This window comes from Anomaloglossus baeobatrachus, chromosome 3, assembly GCF_048569485.1.
Source record: "Anomaloglossus baeobatrachus isolate aAnoBae1 chromosome 3, aAnoBae1.hap1, whole genome shotgun sequence".
Taxonomy (NCBI): domain Eukaryota; kingdom Metazoa; phylum Chordata; class Amphibia; order Anura; family Aromobatidae; genus Anomaloglossus; species Anomaloglossus baeobatrachus.
In genome coordinates, this window is record NC_134355.1 from 311,646,932 (window position 1) to 311,665,109 (window position 18,178).

General features: G+C 44.1%; 1 protein-coding gene across 1 annotated transcript in view; it reads left to right on the forward strand.

The window, feature by feature from the left end:
• Positions 1-18,178, forward strand: part of ROS1 (ROS proto-oncogene 1, receptor tyrosine kinase) — a 480,047-nt gene that overhangs the window by 278,225 nt on the left and 183,644 nt on the right. The window contains exons 24-25 of the mRNA XM_075340023.1: positions 4,618-4,794; positions 7,234-7,442. Coding sequence (XP_075196138.1) covers positions 4,618-4,794; positions 7,234-7,442 — 386 coding nt within the window. The remainder of the gene's footprint in view (positions 1-4,617; positions 4,795-7,233; positions 7,443-18,178) is intronic.

The window sequence follows — 18,178 nt, forward strand, 5'->3', positions numbered from 1 at the left end:
TTTTTCAGCCGGATTCCTCCGGCGGTAACAAGGCGCACCTCTACCAAACGGCAGAGCGGTAAGATCCTGTTCGTGACGCCAAGTTGTCGCGGGTGGGGAGGAGGGTGTCAGCACACTATGCTCACCCCTTCTGCTCTGGTCCGACGGCTGCTGCTCAGTGGTGGCTCGAGCGGTGGGCCAGATCCCGGGGGTTCTCGAGCGGCACTCCTCGCCCGTGAGTGAACGGGGGTTGTTGGGTGTGGGGGATTGTTTATTGTCCGTGACGCCACCCACGGTTGTGGTGATTTCACCACCGCTGCTCAATATTGGGATCCCGGGGATGGTGATGCGGAGCAGCCAGGTGTTGTGTTGCCCCTCCGTGGGTAGGGGTTGGTGATCCCGGGGCCCGGTGATGAGATGGGGGATGCAGGGCCTGGTAGGCGCAGGGACGCGGGGGCAGCGCTGTGCCTTGCGGCACTGTGATACTCACTCAGCCTGAGACATTGACACAGTTTTACGGTAAACCACACGGCTGGAAAGACGGTTCCCACGGACGGCTGCACTTGCTCTCCCAGTAGGTGACGGTGATGTCCCTTTTCCTTGCACCTTTGTTTTTGTGTTGGTAGCGATGGGTTCCCACCGGTAACCCTCTCCCCGGCTTCAAGCTGGACCGGAGGAGCTCTACTCTTTGCCCGCAGGCGGTGGCCCTGAGAAACTTGTGCCCTGGCGGTGGCGGTGTTTCTGCTACAATGGTTGGGCTGTTGCCTTCAATCGGGACTTGGTTGTTGTGGGATCTACGTCCCCTTCACTGACGGATTCGGCAAATTATGGCGACTCCTAGCCTTGCCGGGGTCCGAGAAGCCCCTGCCCTGGTGCTGACTGTCCTTTGGTACACTGCTCCAGACCGCCGGGCCACTACCCGTCCGCGGTCCTTCCAGGAACTTCCAAACGGTCCCCCTCCAGACAGTCACCGCCGTTGCTGACCTTGCTGACCCTGTCCTGCACACAGCTGGACTCTCTCTTCAGGCTTTCTTTCTGTCACTTTTCACCTTTCTTCCACTTCTCCTACTCCTCCTTTACCACTTCCACTTCACTTCCTTAGCTCATCTTAGCTGTTTACTCCTTCACCTCCCTAACTGAACTCTCTGGTTTCTCCCACCTCCAGAGCTGTGTCCTCCTCGGTGGGCGGAGCCAACCGCCTGGCCCACCCCCTGGTGTGAACATCAGCCTCTGGAGGAGGGCAACAAGGATTTTTGGTTAGCTTTGATGTACCTAACTGGGGTGTAGGGTGTGTTGGTGCAATGACCTGTGACCCCTGGCTTGACCAGGGCGTCACACAACCAAATATTAAGTTGAGGTGCCAACAATTTTGTCCGGCACATTGTGGTTTTGTGTGTAATTATGTCCAATTTGCCTTTTTTCTCTGTTCTTTCTTGTGTTGTTCCAGTACACACAAAGGAAATAAACATGTACAGTGGAACCTCGATTAACAAGTAACCCAGTATTTCGCTTTATGAGCTAAGTTTGCTGTAAATTTGTAACTCAGTTTACGAGCAAGCTTTGTCGTACGAGCAAATACTCACCGCGCACACTTCTGGTTCCATACTTCCACCACGCTCTAACCCGCTCTTGCAGTCCGCACAAATACACACAAACACGCACACACACATATTATGCTCACCTTTCCTTCCATTCTATCGCCGGCCTCATGGTTCTTGTAGTTTGCCGCTACAGGATGTGCATCAAGTAACCATCGCGACGAAGGAAGAACTTCCGCTGTCAGCCGCTACTCAAAGGCAGTGTGCTGACCCAGAAGCAAGCGGTTCTTGCCTTTGACGTCAGTGCTCTGGCAGCGGAAGGTCCGGCATTGGTCGCAATGGTTACCCGATACACATCCTGTATCAGCTAACTGCAAGAACCAGGAGGCCGGCGATGGAACGGAAGGTAAGGTGAGCATAATATGTTTGTGTGCATGTGTGTTTGTGTTTGTTTGTGTGTGTTCGTGCATGTGTGGAATGGGACATCGAACAAGTTCTGGAAGGAATTGTCTGCATTCCAATGATTTCCTATGGGAAATCTTGCTTTGCTAGACGAGTAACTTGGTTTACAAGCACAGAATGGATTGTTCTCGTTAACCAAGGTTCCACTGTATATCAAAACATGTAATTGCAATACTTTTATGGGAGAAAGACTTCATGTTCTGGAACAATTTCAAGCGTGCCAACACTTTTGGCTAAGACTGTATATTTACGAAATTGCAATAAAATCGTTGTATTTTTCGTAACCTGCAACAAAAATTATGCCTTTTTATTGCCATGTGAATGTAGTGTTAAACATACAGCTATGTGGCAGTATCGAATGCAAGGCTGTGGAAACATTGGCTTTTAACCTTCAGCACTAAAGGGGGCTTTACACGCTACGATATCGTTAATGTTTTGTCGTCGGGGTCAAGTTGTTAGTGACGCACATCCGGCGTCATTAACGATATCGCAGCGCGTGACACTGACCAGCGACCTTAAGCGACCTCAAAAATGGTGAAAATCGTTCACCATGGAGAGGTCGTCCCAAACTCAAAAATCGGTAAGGGTTGTTTATCCAGGTGGTTCATCGCTCATGCGGCAGCACACATCGCTGTGTGTGACACTGCAGGAGCGAGGAACGTCTCCTTACCTGCCGCCGGCCACAATGCGGAAGGAAGGAGGTGAGTGGGATGTTACGTCCTGCTCATCTCCGCCCCTCTGCCTTGATTGGCCGGCCGCTTAGTGACGTTGCGGTGACGTCGCTGTGATGCCGAACGTCCCTCCCCCTTGAAGGAGGGATTGTTCGGCAGTCACAGCGACGCCGCCAAACAGGTAAGTATGTGTGATGCTGCCGTAGCGATAATGTTCGCTACGGCAGCAATCACAAACAATCGCATGCGCGACGGGGGTGGGTACTTACACGCTCGCTATCGCTACAAACTCCTAGCGATATCGCTACCGTGTAAAGCCCCCTTTAGGCTTAGCCCCACATAGTATCCATTGTACATCTGACGTGCAGCTGCTAGGACGTCACTTTTTTACAGCCGCAGTGTTTTTCTATTTCAGCATTAAAAATTAATTACTGATATCTTGCTTACTGTTAATGGCAGCCAAAATGATAAAGCAGAAAGCAGTTGGAACTTTTTGGAAGTGCTCCTCAGAAAAATGACTCTTGCGGATGAAACACTATGTGTGTTCCAAACCTAGTAGGAGGCATCCTTGTCTAAAACTGATTGATAATTGAAAGTACATTTTCTTTTCATTTTTGTTTGGATGCTTTTTATATTATGTTTAATTATAGAGTTGGAGACATAGAAAATAACAGATACTCATCCTTCCCAAACCCAGTGCTTTGTTATATGAACAATAGAAAAACGAGATGCAACATTTGTCTGTACATAGTGAATCAAAAGTAGTGTGCCGACCACTACACATATATATGGGGCACCTCGTGCAGAGGGGTCCACCTGGGGATTCTCCTGTCGGTCAGTCCAAGCCAGGCTAGTCATTATTTTTCCTTGATATCAGGGCTCAATTTATGGATTGGTGGCATGGTTTGTAAGCCAGGGCTGCTTTTTATTCCACGCGGCCCTGACCACAACAGCAACTGTAATTTTAGCTGCTAGAAACATATTGAGGCTCAACCATTGATTGTATTTAGGTTTGTCCAATACAGTAGAGCAAGAGAAGGTCATAGATCCAAATTTATACTAGTTGTTGAGTTAAAGCTTGCAGTTTGGTTGGCATCCTGTAACATACTGATCTAACAGAATTATATTTATTATTGGTTTGTATTATTCTGACGAATATTCCTAAATTAGTTAGTTTGGTGAAGCTTATCTATTAGTCCAGCTTTTTTGTAGGGTGGTGGGGATGTTTGTGAGGATAATCATTTGACACTGATTTTTATTAAGAAAGTAGTGATGGGCGAATAGTAACTATGCATGATTGGATTATTTGTAAGGAATCCCAAAGTCCTATTCCGGTTATCTCAGAGGAGATCTCATTTATATGTATAAATACATGTGTGGTCAATATAAAGGACTGGCACATGACATATTTCTTCCAAAGACAGTACTAAGAACCAGGGGGCACTCACTGCAAGTGAAAGAAAAGCGATTCCGACAGCTAAATAGGAAAGGGTTCTTTACAGTTAGAGCAGTCAGACTGTGGAATGCCCTACCACAAGAGGTAGTAATGGCAGATACTATAACAGCTTTCAAAAAAGGGCTGGATGATTTCCTCAGTACACACAACATTGTTGGTTATAAGTGACTTAGGGACAAAATGTAGAATTGGTGAACGAAGGTTGAACTAGATGGACCTAGGTCTTTTTTCAACCTATGTAACTATGTAATAAACCTAGTACAAGTCAATGGGGAATATAAGCATTTTTCTTGCCATGATGAATACTGGAATAATACTCGGTATTCAGTGAGCATAATCCGAACAAGAATAGTTACTATTCGCCCTTCACTATAAGAAAGTAAAGCATAGCCTGAAAGAACCTGTTATGTGCACATTGTATAAGGGTATTTCTCCTACATAGCAATCAGTTCAATAGTAATGTTAAGTTCATGTTTATGAAATAGCTTTTTCTTTTATTTCGCTATACAAGGTGCATCATTAACAAGTTTTTCAATGGATAACTATTTCATTTACTGGAGCATGAAAGAACATGGAAATACTAATATTTATCACGCAAATAAAATCGATAAGGTTGCAATATTGCTACACACTATTCCTGAAGTTGTGCAAGTAACAGCATATAGCACCTCTCTGCAACCTTTCCCAGGTAAATAGGTCCATTTATATGTTGTATCCAATAATGCTAAAAAATATAATTTCTATAATCATTATTCTTACAAAGATGCGGATCTGTTGAAATTCTAATTCAGCAAATCACACAGATTTTACAGGAAAATTTTAATTTGCAGCTAAATTATTCTCTGCGATTTGAATGTATGCTCTGTGGTCTGTCTAGACCCCAGGACAATAAAAGTAGGATGTAAAAAAAATATATATACTCATCTCACCACTAATTTTTCCCTCTGGCCCTGAAACCCCTCAGGGCCAGAGGGATCCTCCCAGTCTCTTCTTTCCACTCCCCCTACTGCATGGATTCTCCTTGGACTTTTCACACCAGGCCAGAAATTCCTGCATGACCAGGCCTGAGATGTCACTGCATTTAGTACCATTACTTGTGCGACGAGCATTGTAACATCACAACATTAAAACGTGGTGCGCAGGGACATCAAAGGCCTGATGGTGCATTAATCCTTAGGTTGAAGTGAAGAGGCCAAAAAGAATCCACATGATGTGTAAAGGGGAAAAGAGGAGATGTTGAGTACTGAACAGTAGGTTGTTAGGTTTATAGGACAGGTGAGAGATGAGATGGGAATTATTCATTTATTTTTTTTAATTGTTTGCCTGGGCCTCTATGGTTTAGAAACATTGAGGCTGCTGTTGTCCAAAATTTTGCTGAATTTGCGTAAAGCAGATTACATGAAAACCACATTTGGAGAATACAAAGTTTGTATAATAAATTTAATCTTATCTATTATCATTCAGTTTTTTACAGAACAAGGAACACAGATCAAAAGTTATAACTTAGAAAGTTATTCACTTTATTTGAAAAAAGAATAAAAAAAGCTCATTTAGAAATTGATGGCAACTACACATCTCAAAAAAATTTTGAAGAGAAAATGTCTGCCATTGTTTATCATCCCACCTTCTTTTTACAACAGTCTGTAAACATCTGGGAAGAGAGGATACCAATTGCTGGAGGTTTGGGAGACGACCGTTATCCAATTCTTGTGTGATGTAGGATTTTAGCAACTCAACAGTCCTGGGTTGTCTTTGATTTTTCAGTTCATAATGTTTCCCAATATTTTCTATTGGTGAATCCAAACTCTTCTTCTGTGAAGCCATTGTGTTGGATGCAGTAAGTGGTTTAGCATTGTCTTGCTGATGCAAGGCCTTCCCTAAAATAGACTTCTGAATGGGAGCATATGTTTTAAAACCTCTATATAATGCTCAGCATTGAGAGCGCCTTTCATAATGTGTAAGTTACGCATCTCCAGGGCACTAATGCAACCCCATACCAACATAAAGAATTTCAAATTTTGATTGCACTGACCACAGAACAGTTTTCTATTTTGCCTCAGTCCATTTTAAATAAGCTTAGGCCTAGAGGATATGGTAGCGTTTTGTTGATATATGGCTTCGCCTTACCATGATAGAGATCTAACTTGCATTTGTGGAATGCATGTTGAACAATATTAACAGGCACTGATTTCTGGAAGTGTTTCTGAGCCCGTGCAGTCACTTGCACAACCGAAACATGCCTGTTTTTAATGTAGTGCCATCTCGGGGCCCTTAGATATAATTTATCCAATAATGACTTTCGGCCTTGTCCCTTGTGCTTTTAGTGATATTATGTATTGTATATGGTGGGAAAATGTTTTCAATTTTACCTTGAAGAACATTTTTCTAAATTAATTCCCCAAGTTGTTCAGATTGCTGACCCTCTTTGCTTCTGAGAGACTCTGCCTCTCTAACATGCTCTTTTTGTGCATAGTCATGTGACTTAGTTGACAATTAACCTTCTTGCTGTTTTTATTAGGATCACTGTCTTTTTCAGCCTCCTGTTTACCCTGTCCATACTTTTTTGAGATGTGCTGCTGTCATCAATTTCTAAATAAATTAATTATTTCAAATGAAGGGGAAAAATATATATCTTCCAACTTGTGATCCTTGTTTTGTTGTGAATAAAATATAGGTAAAAGTGATTTCCAAATCATTGTATTCTTGTTTTCGCTACATTTTTGGAATTTGGGTTGTAAATGGTGGTCTTTGTATATAATAACACTGCTGCTACAGTCACAAAATAATTCTTCCTCTCATAAATTAATATTTTCTATATTAACAATTTAGAAACATTAACATAGTTGTATCAAACTGGTAAAAACAGCTGCTTTCTTTCAGAGAAATCACACTTCTTATCCTTAGGCAGTATTTGGTATTGCCCCAAGCTTCAGTTATGTAAAGAAGTGCCACTGTTTCTGGAAGAAAGCAGACCTGCTTCTTAACCTCCTACAAGCCCTTCAATAGACTGTAGTACTAAGTAATGATATTAGCCTTCTATAAATGTCTGATTTTACACTTTTTAATTAACCAATATTTCATTTGTTACCAGTGTCATTGTTAACCAACTTGTTTTTTTTTTTTATAGACAGAGAATGTCTGATATTGGCTTCACATATTGAAACACCCATCGTACTAAGCACAACAAATACAAGTATTACACTGCATCTGCCTCTAATTACTACGGAAGTGACCTGTCCATTAATAAAGAGTTCTACTCCAACTTACAGAGTCATATATTGGAGACTACTAAATGCCGACCAAGTGGTTAAAACAGATGGCAATAATACCACATTAGTAAGATATTTTTTTTTTAATTATACTCTCAGATCATCACTGTTCTACAAAAATAATTGGTTCAGAGACTAAAACAATTGAACTTGAACTTGAACTTAATTAATTCTCTGGTGCAGAAAACGAATATGATGCTTAATTTTTGATTGGCTCTAATTTTCAAGGTCCAGAGGAGATTGTAATTGGTAATGACACCTTTCATGTAGGCTAGAAGGTGACCAATCAAAAAGCACTAACTCAGCTCTCATGATGTAATCCTAACTACAGTTGCATCACCTACTTTTATAAATTCTCTCTGTATAAGGTGTAAAATGTTATTCTTGTATTAATAAAAAGTCTGTAACGCCGGCATCGGCACCTCTGCACTGTCCCGCCACCTCTGCCAAGTGGGGACAATGTCGCGCTTACCTTCCTGGCCGCTCCAGAGTCCCCATCATTTCCTCCTGCTTCCGGTGCCTACTGGGAACACGCTTAGGGCGTAAGTGCGCATCTCTCTTCCCTAACGCACCACTACCCAGAAGTGCCTCTTAGCCTATGGCTGAGAGGAATTAACTACTTCAGGTATCCTCCCCCTTAGAGAGGTGCCCGAGCAACGTGGTCATTCAGTTAGATTCATGTTTTCTAGTTGTCAGGTCCTGTTACGTGTGGCTTCTGAACCTGTAATCTGAATCTGTACCTGTGATCCTGTACCTGTTCTGCCAGTACCTGTACCTGCAAAAACCTGCTGTCCTGCGAGTACTCACCATCCAGTCTGTCCCAGCCTATGGCTGAGAGGCACTAACTAATTAAGATATCTTCACCTAAGGGAGGTGCCCGAGCAACGTGGTGATTTAGTTAGATTCATGTTAGCTAGTTCTCAGGACCTGTTACCTGCGCCTGCTGAACCTGCACCTGTTCCAGTACCCGTTCTGTGTATCCAATACCTGTGGTTCAGTACCTGTCCTGCCAGTACCTATACATGCCAGTACCTGCCATACAGTTTGTTCCAACCATCCAGTCTGTAAAAGCCCTCTATTTTTATCCAGCTGCTCTGCCTGCACCTGAGTCCATCATTGAATCCCAGACCCCTGGGGTCAGCTGCTATTGTACAGAAATCCCCTCGAGTGGTACCTGGTGGCTAGCTTCCAGTGCAAGGCGAACCTCAACATCAGAGGCTCTAGTGAAGACTAGGTAATTGGTTAGTAATGCATTCTAGGGTGAGCCTAGTCCTGTGGGGCAGTGGGTCCACTCCCATCCTTGTGACAACAGATAGTTTTTGCTAGATTTGCTAGATATGCAGATGTGATGCCAGCACTTTTGCATCACAAAGGTGAAACTTGACTACCATAGTAGGAAAATCCTACAACCTGTATTTTGGCTTCAGAATAGGTGATCAGGACAAGAGTCAGTCTACCTACGAACACTGCAATAGATATACATCAGATCTTTTGCAGTCCCAATGATCTGAAGAAAACCAACCAATCACACTACCAGTTGCTTGTTTCTGCATGGTGCTCCTGATTAGGAAAAGAGTTTCAAGGAAGATAAAGTAGACTTTACAGTATCTAAAGATTCCATCTGCAATACGCCCAAGTTCCAAAAACACTAGAAACATTTTCATTTCAGTCAAGTGAGGAAGAAGAGGGTGCTTGACGTCATGAGGCATCTTCTTCTCACAACCCAGTCTTCCTGTCAGCAACCTCAACTGAACCCCACCGTATAACATAAAGTGAACTGAATGATCTTGTTAGAGATTTGTAACTGTCCAAGAGTAAAGGCCCTGTCACACACAGAGATAAATCTACGGCAGATCTGTGGTTGCAGTGAAATTGTGGACAATCAGTGCCAGGTTTGTGGCTGTGTACAAATGGAACAATATGTCCATGATTTCACTGAAACCACAGATCTGCCAAAGATTTATCTCTGTGTGTGACGGGGCCTTAAGGCTGAGCTCTTAGATTCTAGTCTACGGCAGTGGAATTTCCTTGTGGAGATGTTCAGATTTCTTTGTTCCGCAACCATGATAAGATTTTGTCGAATAGTCCATGGAGGGTGATCTTTTGGGATGCAGCAACATCAACAGTTTAATAGAAGCCCTCAAGATAACAATACACTCATAGTGAAGTCATAATCCAGAAGAATGGAGGTTCTTCATTAATTTGTCCGAAACAGGCCTAAAAGCTATCTTGCTGTGTAATGACATTGCGCTACCTTCAATTCCAGTTGGTTATGCATTCTACATCGAAAAAACCTATGACAATATGAAACAGCTGTTGAGGTGCCTGAACTATGACCAACCTTTGTGGCCCCTCTGTAGTGACTTGAAGGTGGTTGGCCTCTTACTTGGTCTCCAAGGTGGATGCACAAAGTACTGTTGTTTTCTGTGTGAGTGGCATAATCATGCAAGAGAATATCACTGCAATAAGATACTTGCATCTCCGACGTTCCCTTTAGCCAGTGTCATGCTCGGACTAAGGGATGTCCGATCACATGGCATGACAAATGCGTACGGATCAACAAATGTCTGGTACATGAGGAAATACAGAGGAAACTGTGGGAACACAATAACAATGGTAGAGTCTGACGCTATTGAGAGGGGAGTAGGTACACTTCCTGCAGTCATCTGAGGCAGTACCCTAAGCTTCCTAAAGTGACTATACTGGTCTTTTCACCCCATCGCCGATCATGTGCCTAGACCTTTGTTTGCCCTAAACTCACCAACTTCAAGGCTACAGCCAGACACAAGAGTTACAGTCAGCACCGCTTCCACCAGAAGAACACCACCACCAGTGCTTATCAGAGCAATTTTTATCCTATGTAGCTATTCTCACAATGAAAGTTCTATTACCAGCATCATGTGATGGTAAATGTAACCATTTAAAAGGAATGGGTGTGGCTCTATATGAGGTGAATTAGCCAGGAGCTGCTAGCAGAGAAACTGACATTAACCCTCACTGCACCAAAGAAAAGTACATTTAAACTCCAGAGTCTCACAAGGCAAAGTGAGGCTCTGGCCCCAAACCTGTTACAATTCTCCTAATGATGGGATACCATCGTAACAGCCAGAGAGTAAAAATGTCCTGCATCCAGCACTTATTGACCCACATATGATTTTGTTACCACCGTTGGATATCAAGTTGGGCTTAATAAAGAAATTGGTATAGGCAATGAATAAAAATGCAAAAACGTTCAAGTATCTCATTGATAAATTTCCAAGGTTGAGGGAAGCAAAGATTCTTTTATTATCAGAAGTATTTATTGAACCTTTCTTCAAGATGAGGAGTTTCTCCTTTTTTTGCAGGACAAGGAAAAGGTTGCATGGGTAGCATTTGCATTAGTTGTAACTAATTTTTTGGGGAAACTCAAGAGTAGAGTTGAGCGCGGTTCGTGGTTCGTGGTTCTCCAGTTCTAGGCTCGAGTGATTTTGGGGCATGTTCTAGATCGAACTAGAACTCGAGCTTTTTGCAAAAGCTCGATAGTTCTAGAAACGTTCGAGAACGGTTCTAGCAGCCAAAAAACAGCTAAATCTTAGCTTGGTTTCTGCTGTAATAGTGTAAGTCACTCTGTGAATCAAACTATTATCACATTTCAGTGTTTAGTGTGCGTGAACAGCGCCTTCAGATCACTGCTGTTTCTATAATGGCGATCGCCATTTTTTTTTTTTTTTTTCTTGTCTTCCTTCCCTAAGCGCGCGCGTCTTGTGGGGCTGGCCAGCATGTCAGCCAATCACAGACACACACACACCTAAGTGGACTTTGAGGCAGAGAAGCAACGGCATGTGTGATAGGATCTGCATGTCACATGTCCCTGCATTATAAAACCGGACATTTTCTTCACGATCGCCATTATCTGCCTTCTGCGTCTTTGGTGTCAGACATCACTGTCGCAGTTCCGTCCTTTGTCCTATCGCCGATACAGCTGTATGCGCTGCATACACAGCGTTAGACAGCTTAGGGAGAGCACATTCTAGCAGTCCTTTTAAGGGCTCGTACCGGCAGGGTCAGAGAGCCATAGGTGACAGGTCCTGCAAACAGCAACAGCGTCTGTGTAGCCCAGGTCAGGGATTTCCTCCCTGCATTTCACCATTAGGAGGGAATAGAAAGGCAGGCTTCCATTCCTCTACCCAGAGCACCACAATCCTGCCACTGTACCCTCTTGTCCTCTGCACACTCCAACTCATTCTAAGTAAGCCATTATACTAGCAAACACTCAGTGTACCTAGTGGCATCCTATCTGTGGCTATTGGACTTTGCTATAGTCCCACTAGTGCAAAGACATTTGCAGAGCACATCTGCCTGCATTGCACACTCCAAGTTTTTTAAACTAAGCAATTTTACTAGCAAACACTCAGTGTACCTAGTGGCATCCTATACGTGGCTATTGGACTTTGCTATAGTCCCACTAGTGCAAAGACATTAGCAGAGCACATCTGCCTGCATTGCACACTCCAAGTTTTTTAAACTCAGCCATTATACTAGCAAACACTCAGTGTACCTAGTGGCATCCTATACGTGGCTATTGGACTTTGCTATAGTCCCACTAGGGCCAAGACATTTGCAGAGCGCATCTGCCTGCGTTGCACACTCCAACAAATTATAACGAAGCCATTATACTAGCAAACACTCAGTGTACCTAGTGGCATCCTATACGTGGCTATTGGACTTTGCTATAGTCCCACTAGTGCCAAGACATTTGCAGCACGTCTGCCTGCGTTGCACACTCCAACGAATTATAACTAAGCCATTATACTAGCACACACTCAGTGTACCTAGTGGCATCCTATACGTGGCTATTGGACTTTGCTATAGTCCCACTAGTGCAAAGACATTAGCAGAGCACATCTGCCTGCATTGCACACTCCAAGTTTTTTAAACTCAGCCATTATACTAGCAAACACTCAGTGTACCTAGTGGCATCCTATACGTGGCTATTGGACTTTGCTATAGTCCCACTAGGGCCAAGACATTTGCAGAGCGCATCTGCCTGCGTTGCACACTCCAACAAATTATAACGAAGCCATTATACTAGCAAACACTCAGTGTACCTAGTGGCATCCTATACGTGGCTATTGGACTTTGCTATAGTCCCACTAGTGCCAAGACATTTGCAGCACGTCTGCCTGCGTTGCACACTCCAACGAATTATAACTAAGCCATTATACTAGCACACACTCAGTGTACCTAGTGGCATCCTATACGTGGCTATTGGACTTTGCTATAGTCCCACTAGTGCAAAGACATTAGCAGAGCACATCTGCCTGCATTGCACACTCCAAGTTTTTTAAACTCAGCCATTATACTAGCAAACACTCAGTGTACCTAGTGGCATCCTATACGTGGCTATTGGACTTTGCTATAGTCCCACTAGTGCCAAGACATTTGCAGAGCGCATCTGCCTGCGTTGCACACTCCAACTAATTATAACGAAGCCATTATACTAGCAAACACTCAGTGTACCTAGTGGCATCCTATACATGGCTATTGGACTTTGCTATAGTCCCACTAGTGCCAAGACATTTGCAGAGCGCATCTGCCTGCGTTGCACACTCCAACAAATTATAACGAAGCCATTATACTAGCACACACTCAGTGTACCTAGTGGCATCCTATACGTGGCTATTGGACTTTGCTATAGTCCCACTAGTGCCAAGACATTTGCAGAGCGCATCTGCCTGCGTTGCACACTCCAACTAATTATAACGAAGCCATTATACTAGCAAACACTCAGTGTACCTAGTGGCATCCTATACGTGGCTATTGGACTTTGCTATAGTCCCACTAGTGCCAAGACATTTGCAGAGCGCATCTGCCTGCGTTGCACACTCCAACAAATTATAACGAAGCCATTATACTAGCAAACACTCAGTGTACCTAGTGGCATCCTATACGTGGCTATTGGACTTTGCTATAGTCCCACTAGTGCCAAGACATTTGCAGAGCGCATCTGCCTGCGTTGCACACTCCAACTCATTATAACTAAGCCATTATACTAGCAAACACTCAGTGTACCTAGTGGCATCCTATACGTGGCTATTGGACTTTGCTATAGTCCCACTAGTGCCAAGACATTTGCAGAGCGCATCTGCCTGCGTTGCACACTCCAACTCATTATAACTAAGCCATTATACTAGCAAACACTCAGTGTACCTAGTGGCATCCTATACGTGGCTATTGGACTTTGCTATAGTCCCACTAGGGCCAAGACATTTGCAGAGCGCATCTGCCTGCATTGCACACTCCAACTAATTATAACAAAGCCATTATACTAGCAAACACTCAGTGTACCTAGTGGCATCCTATACGTGGCTATTGGACTTTGCTATAGTCCCACTAGTGCCAAGACATTTGCAGAGCGCATCTGCCTGCGTTGCACACTCCAACTCATTATAACTAAGCCATTATACTAGCAAACACTCAGTGTACCTAGTGGCATCCTATACGTGGCTATTGGACTTTGCTATAGTCCCACTAGGGCCAAGACATTTGCAGAGCGCATCTGCCTGCGTTGCACACTCCAACTAATTATAACGAAGCCATTATACTAGCAAACACTCAGTGTACCTAGTGGCATCCTATACGTGGCTATTGGACTTTGCTATAGTCCCACTAGTGCCAAGACATTTGCAGAGCGCATCTGCCTGCGTTGCACACTCCAACTAATTATAACGAAGCCATTATACTAGCACACACTCAGTGTACCTAGTGGCATCCTATACGTGGCTATTGGACTTTGCTATAGTCCCACTAGGGCCAAGACATTTGCAGAGCGCATCTGCCTGCGTTGCACACTCCAACTAATTATAACGAAGCCATTATACTAGCAAACACTCAGTGTACCTAGTGGCATCCTATACGTGGCTATTGGACTTTGCTATAGTCCCACTAGTGCCAAGACATTTGCAGAGCGCATCTGCCTGCGTTGCACACTCCAACTCATTATAACTAAGCCATTATACTAGCAAACACTCAGTGTACCTAGTGGCATCCTATACGTGGCTATTGGACTTTGCTATAGTCCCACTAGGGCCAAGACATTTGCAGAGCGCATCTGCCTGCGTTGCACACTCCAACTAATTATAACGAAGCCATTATACTAGCAAACACTCAGTGTACCTAGTGGCATCCTATACGTGGCTATTGGACTTTGCTATAGTCCCACTAGTGCCAAGACATTTGCAGAGCGCATCTGCCTGCGTTGCACACTCCAACTAATTATAACGAAGCCATTATACTAGCACACACTCAGTGTACCTAGTGGCATCCTATACGTGGCTATTGGACTTTGCTATAGTCCCACTAGGGCCAAGACATTTGCAGAGCGCATCTGCCTGCGTTGCACACTCCAACTAATTATAACGAAGCCATTATACTAGCAAACACTCAGTGTACCTAGTGGCATCCTATACGTGGCTATTGGACTTTGCTATAGTCCCACTAGTGCCAAGACATTTGCAGAGCGCATCTGCCTGCGTTGCACACTCCAACTAATTATAACGAAGCCATTATACTAGCAAACACTCAGTGTACCTAGTGGCATCCTATACGTGGCTATTGGACTTTGCTATAGTCCCACTAGTGCCAAGACATTTGCAGAGCGCATCTGCCTGCGTTGCACACTCCAACAAATTATAACGAAGCCATTATACTAGCAAACACGCAGTGTACCTAGTGGCATCCTATACGTGGCTATTGGACTTTGCTATAGTCCCACTAGTGCCAAGACATTTGCAGAGCGCATCTGCCTGCGTTGCACACTCCAACTAATTATAACGAAGCCATTATACTAGCACACACTCAGTGTACCTAGTGGCATCCTATACGTGGCTATTGGACTTTGCTATAGTCCCACTAGTGCTAAGACATTTGCAGAGCACATCTGCCTGCATTGCACACTCCAAGTTTTTTAAACTCAGCCATTATACTAGCAAACAGTCAGTGTACCTAGTGGCATCCTAAACGTGGCTATTGTACTTTTGTCAATTCACAGTATTGGAACGTTATTTGCAGCACGTCTGCCTGCATTGCACACTCTAACTTTTTTAAACTCAGCCATTATACTAGCAAACAGTCAGTGTACCTAGTGGCATCCTAAACGTGGCTATTGTACTTTTGTCAATTCACAGTATTGGAACGTTATTTGCAGCACGTCTGCCTGCATTGCACACTCTAACTTTTTTAAACTCAGCCATTATACTAGCAAACACTCACTGTACCTAGTGGCATCCTAAACGTGGCTATTGTACTTTTGTCAATTCACAGTATTGGAACGTTATTTGCAGCACGTCTGCCTGCATTGCACACTCTAACTTTTTTAAACTCAGCCATTATACTAGCAAACACTCACTGTACCTAGTTGTATCCTAAACGTGGCTATTGTACTTTTGTCAATTCACAGTATTGGAACGTTATTTGCAGCACGTCTGCCTGCATTGCACACTCTAACTTTTTTAAACTCAGCCATTATACTAGCAAACACTCACTGTACCTAGTTGTATCCTAAACGTGGCTATTGTACTTTTGTCAATTCACAGTATTGGAACGTTATTTGCAGCACGTCTGCCTGCATTGCACACTCTAACTTTTTTAAACTCAGCCATTATACTACCAAACAGTCAGTGTACCTAGTGGCATCCTAAACGTGGCTATTGTACTTTTGTCAATTTACAGTATTGGAACGTTATTTGCAGCACGTCTGCCTGCATTGCACACTCTAACTTTTTTAAACTCAGCCATTATACTAGCAAACAGTCAGTGTACCTAGTGGCATCCTAAACGTGGCTATTGTACTTTTGTCAATTCACAGTATTGGAACGTGATTTGCAGCACGTCTGCCTGCATTGCACACTCTAACTTTTTTAAACTCAGCCATTATACTAGCAAACAGTCAGTGTACCTAGTGGCATCCTATACGTGGCTATTGTACTTTTGTCAATTCACAGTATTGGAACGTTATTTGCAGCACGTCTGCCTGCATTGCACACTCTAACTTTTTTAAACTCAGCCATTATACTAGCAAACAGTCAGTGTACCTAGTGGCATCCTATACGTGGCTATTGTACTTTTGTCAATTCACAGTATTGGAACGTTATTTGCAGCACGTCTGCCTGCATTGCACACTCTAACTTTTTTAAACTCAGCCATTATACTAGCAAACAGTCAGTGTACCTAGTGGCATCCTATACGTGGCTATTGGACTTTGCTATAGTCCCACTAGTGCCAAGACATTTGCAGAGCGCATCTGCCTGCGTTGCACACTCCAACAAATTATAACGAAGCCATTATACTAGCACACACTCAGTGTACCTAGTGGCATCCTATACGTGGCTATTGGACTTTGCTATAGTCCCACTAGTGCAAAGACATTTGCATAGCACGTCTGCCTGCATTGCACACTACAACTTTTTTAAACTAAGCAATTTTACTAGCAAACACTCACTGTACCTAGTTGTATCCTAAACGTGGCTATTGTACTTTTGTCAATTCACACTACTGCAAATCTATGTGCAGCACCTCTGCATGACAACCTCGTGCTCTGTTTTTAATAAGCTATAATGATAGCACAAAATACTGCCATTTTGTGGCATCATAGAACTGGCTGTTGTATTCCATTAGTGCCCCACTGGTGACAAGCTATTTCTAGCACCTCTACATCACACCCTCATGCACATTTTGCTACGCTAATGTTATAGCAAACTCATGGAATTCATTGCTGCATTTCATAATTCGGAGGGATAGAAAGTCAGGCTTCCTTTAGCTTTTCCTTCTGTTCATAGACAGCATCTCCAAGACAAATTTCCCCTCCACGTCTAAGTGTGGAGAGGCAGCTAGTGCGCATGCGTGTGCCGATGTACCCCAGCTGCAGCATAATTACAGTGTTTCGCCTAGTGAGTATGCTCAGCCTGACTGTGCCATTCCTGACGCTAAGTTTTCATTTCGGGATACAGCGCATGCTCCCACACTAAGTGTGAAAAGCCTCTTTGCACAGGTGCTTGCATTCCGTGCCGGGTCTAAGTCCTGTTTTGGGCATAGACACCATGCTAAAGCTGATAGTCTTTTTTCAGAGACTGTATTTCATGCTACTGAGCATGCTCAGGCACTTCCTGCATCAGAGACTAGGTCCGGTAATGAACTCTTTGGCCCTGGCCCTGATGTGGGGGTCCCATATAGACCACAGGGCATCAGGTGTCCTCCCAAATGGCTTGCAGAGGCCCACACCTATGACTTGTCACCGCATTATTGATGCTCAGACGATGACTGGTGAGGTGTTTGGGTCATGGCAGCCATGAGGTCATCATTGAAGTTGCGTTTCCAAATAGGACGCTAGTTATGCCACTCATGACGTGTCACTCTACTTTTGTCTCCAGGAGGTGCATTGTGGTTCACCCTGGTTTGGGGCGGACCCAGGTTATAAAAGGGGCTGGAGCCAACAAGGAGGTGCGCAGTCTTCTATTATGCTCCGAAAGAGCACACCTCCATGTGTTGAACCCATTGCGGCTTTAGGCCAGAGGTAGGCAGGGATCGGGTGGTGGATGCAGGCCACCACCACAGTTGGTAACGCAGAACGGTTAAGACCAGCTCCTGTCCTAACAGTCCTGCTTGTGCAGCCCAGTGGCATTAACAGGCCTGCTGCTGCTGATGCGCCTGCTGTCCACAGGTGTGGCCCCTACGCACACGGTCAGCGTACTCAATGGCCCCTGTGTTGTTAACAGGGAGTTCCTGGGCTGGGTGGGCATGTGGACCCTGTGACGCTAACAGGGCTCA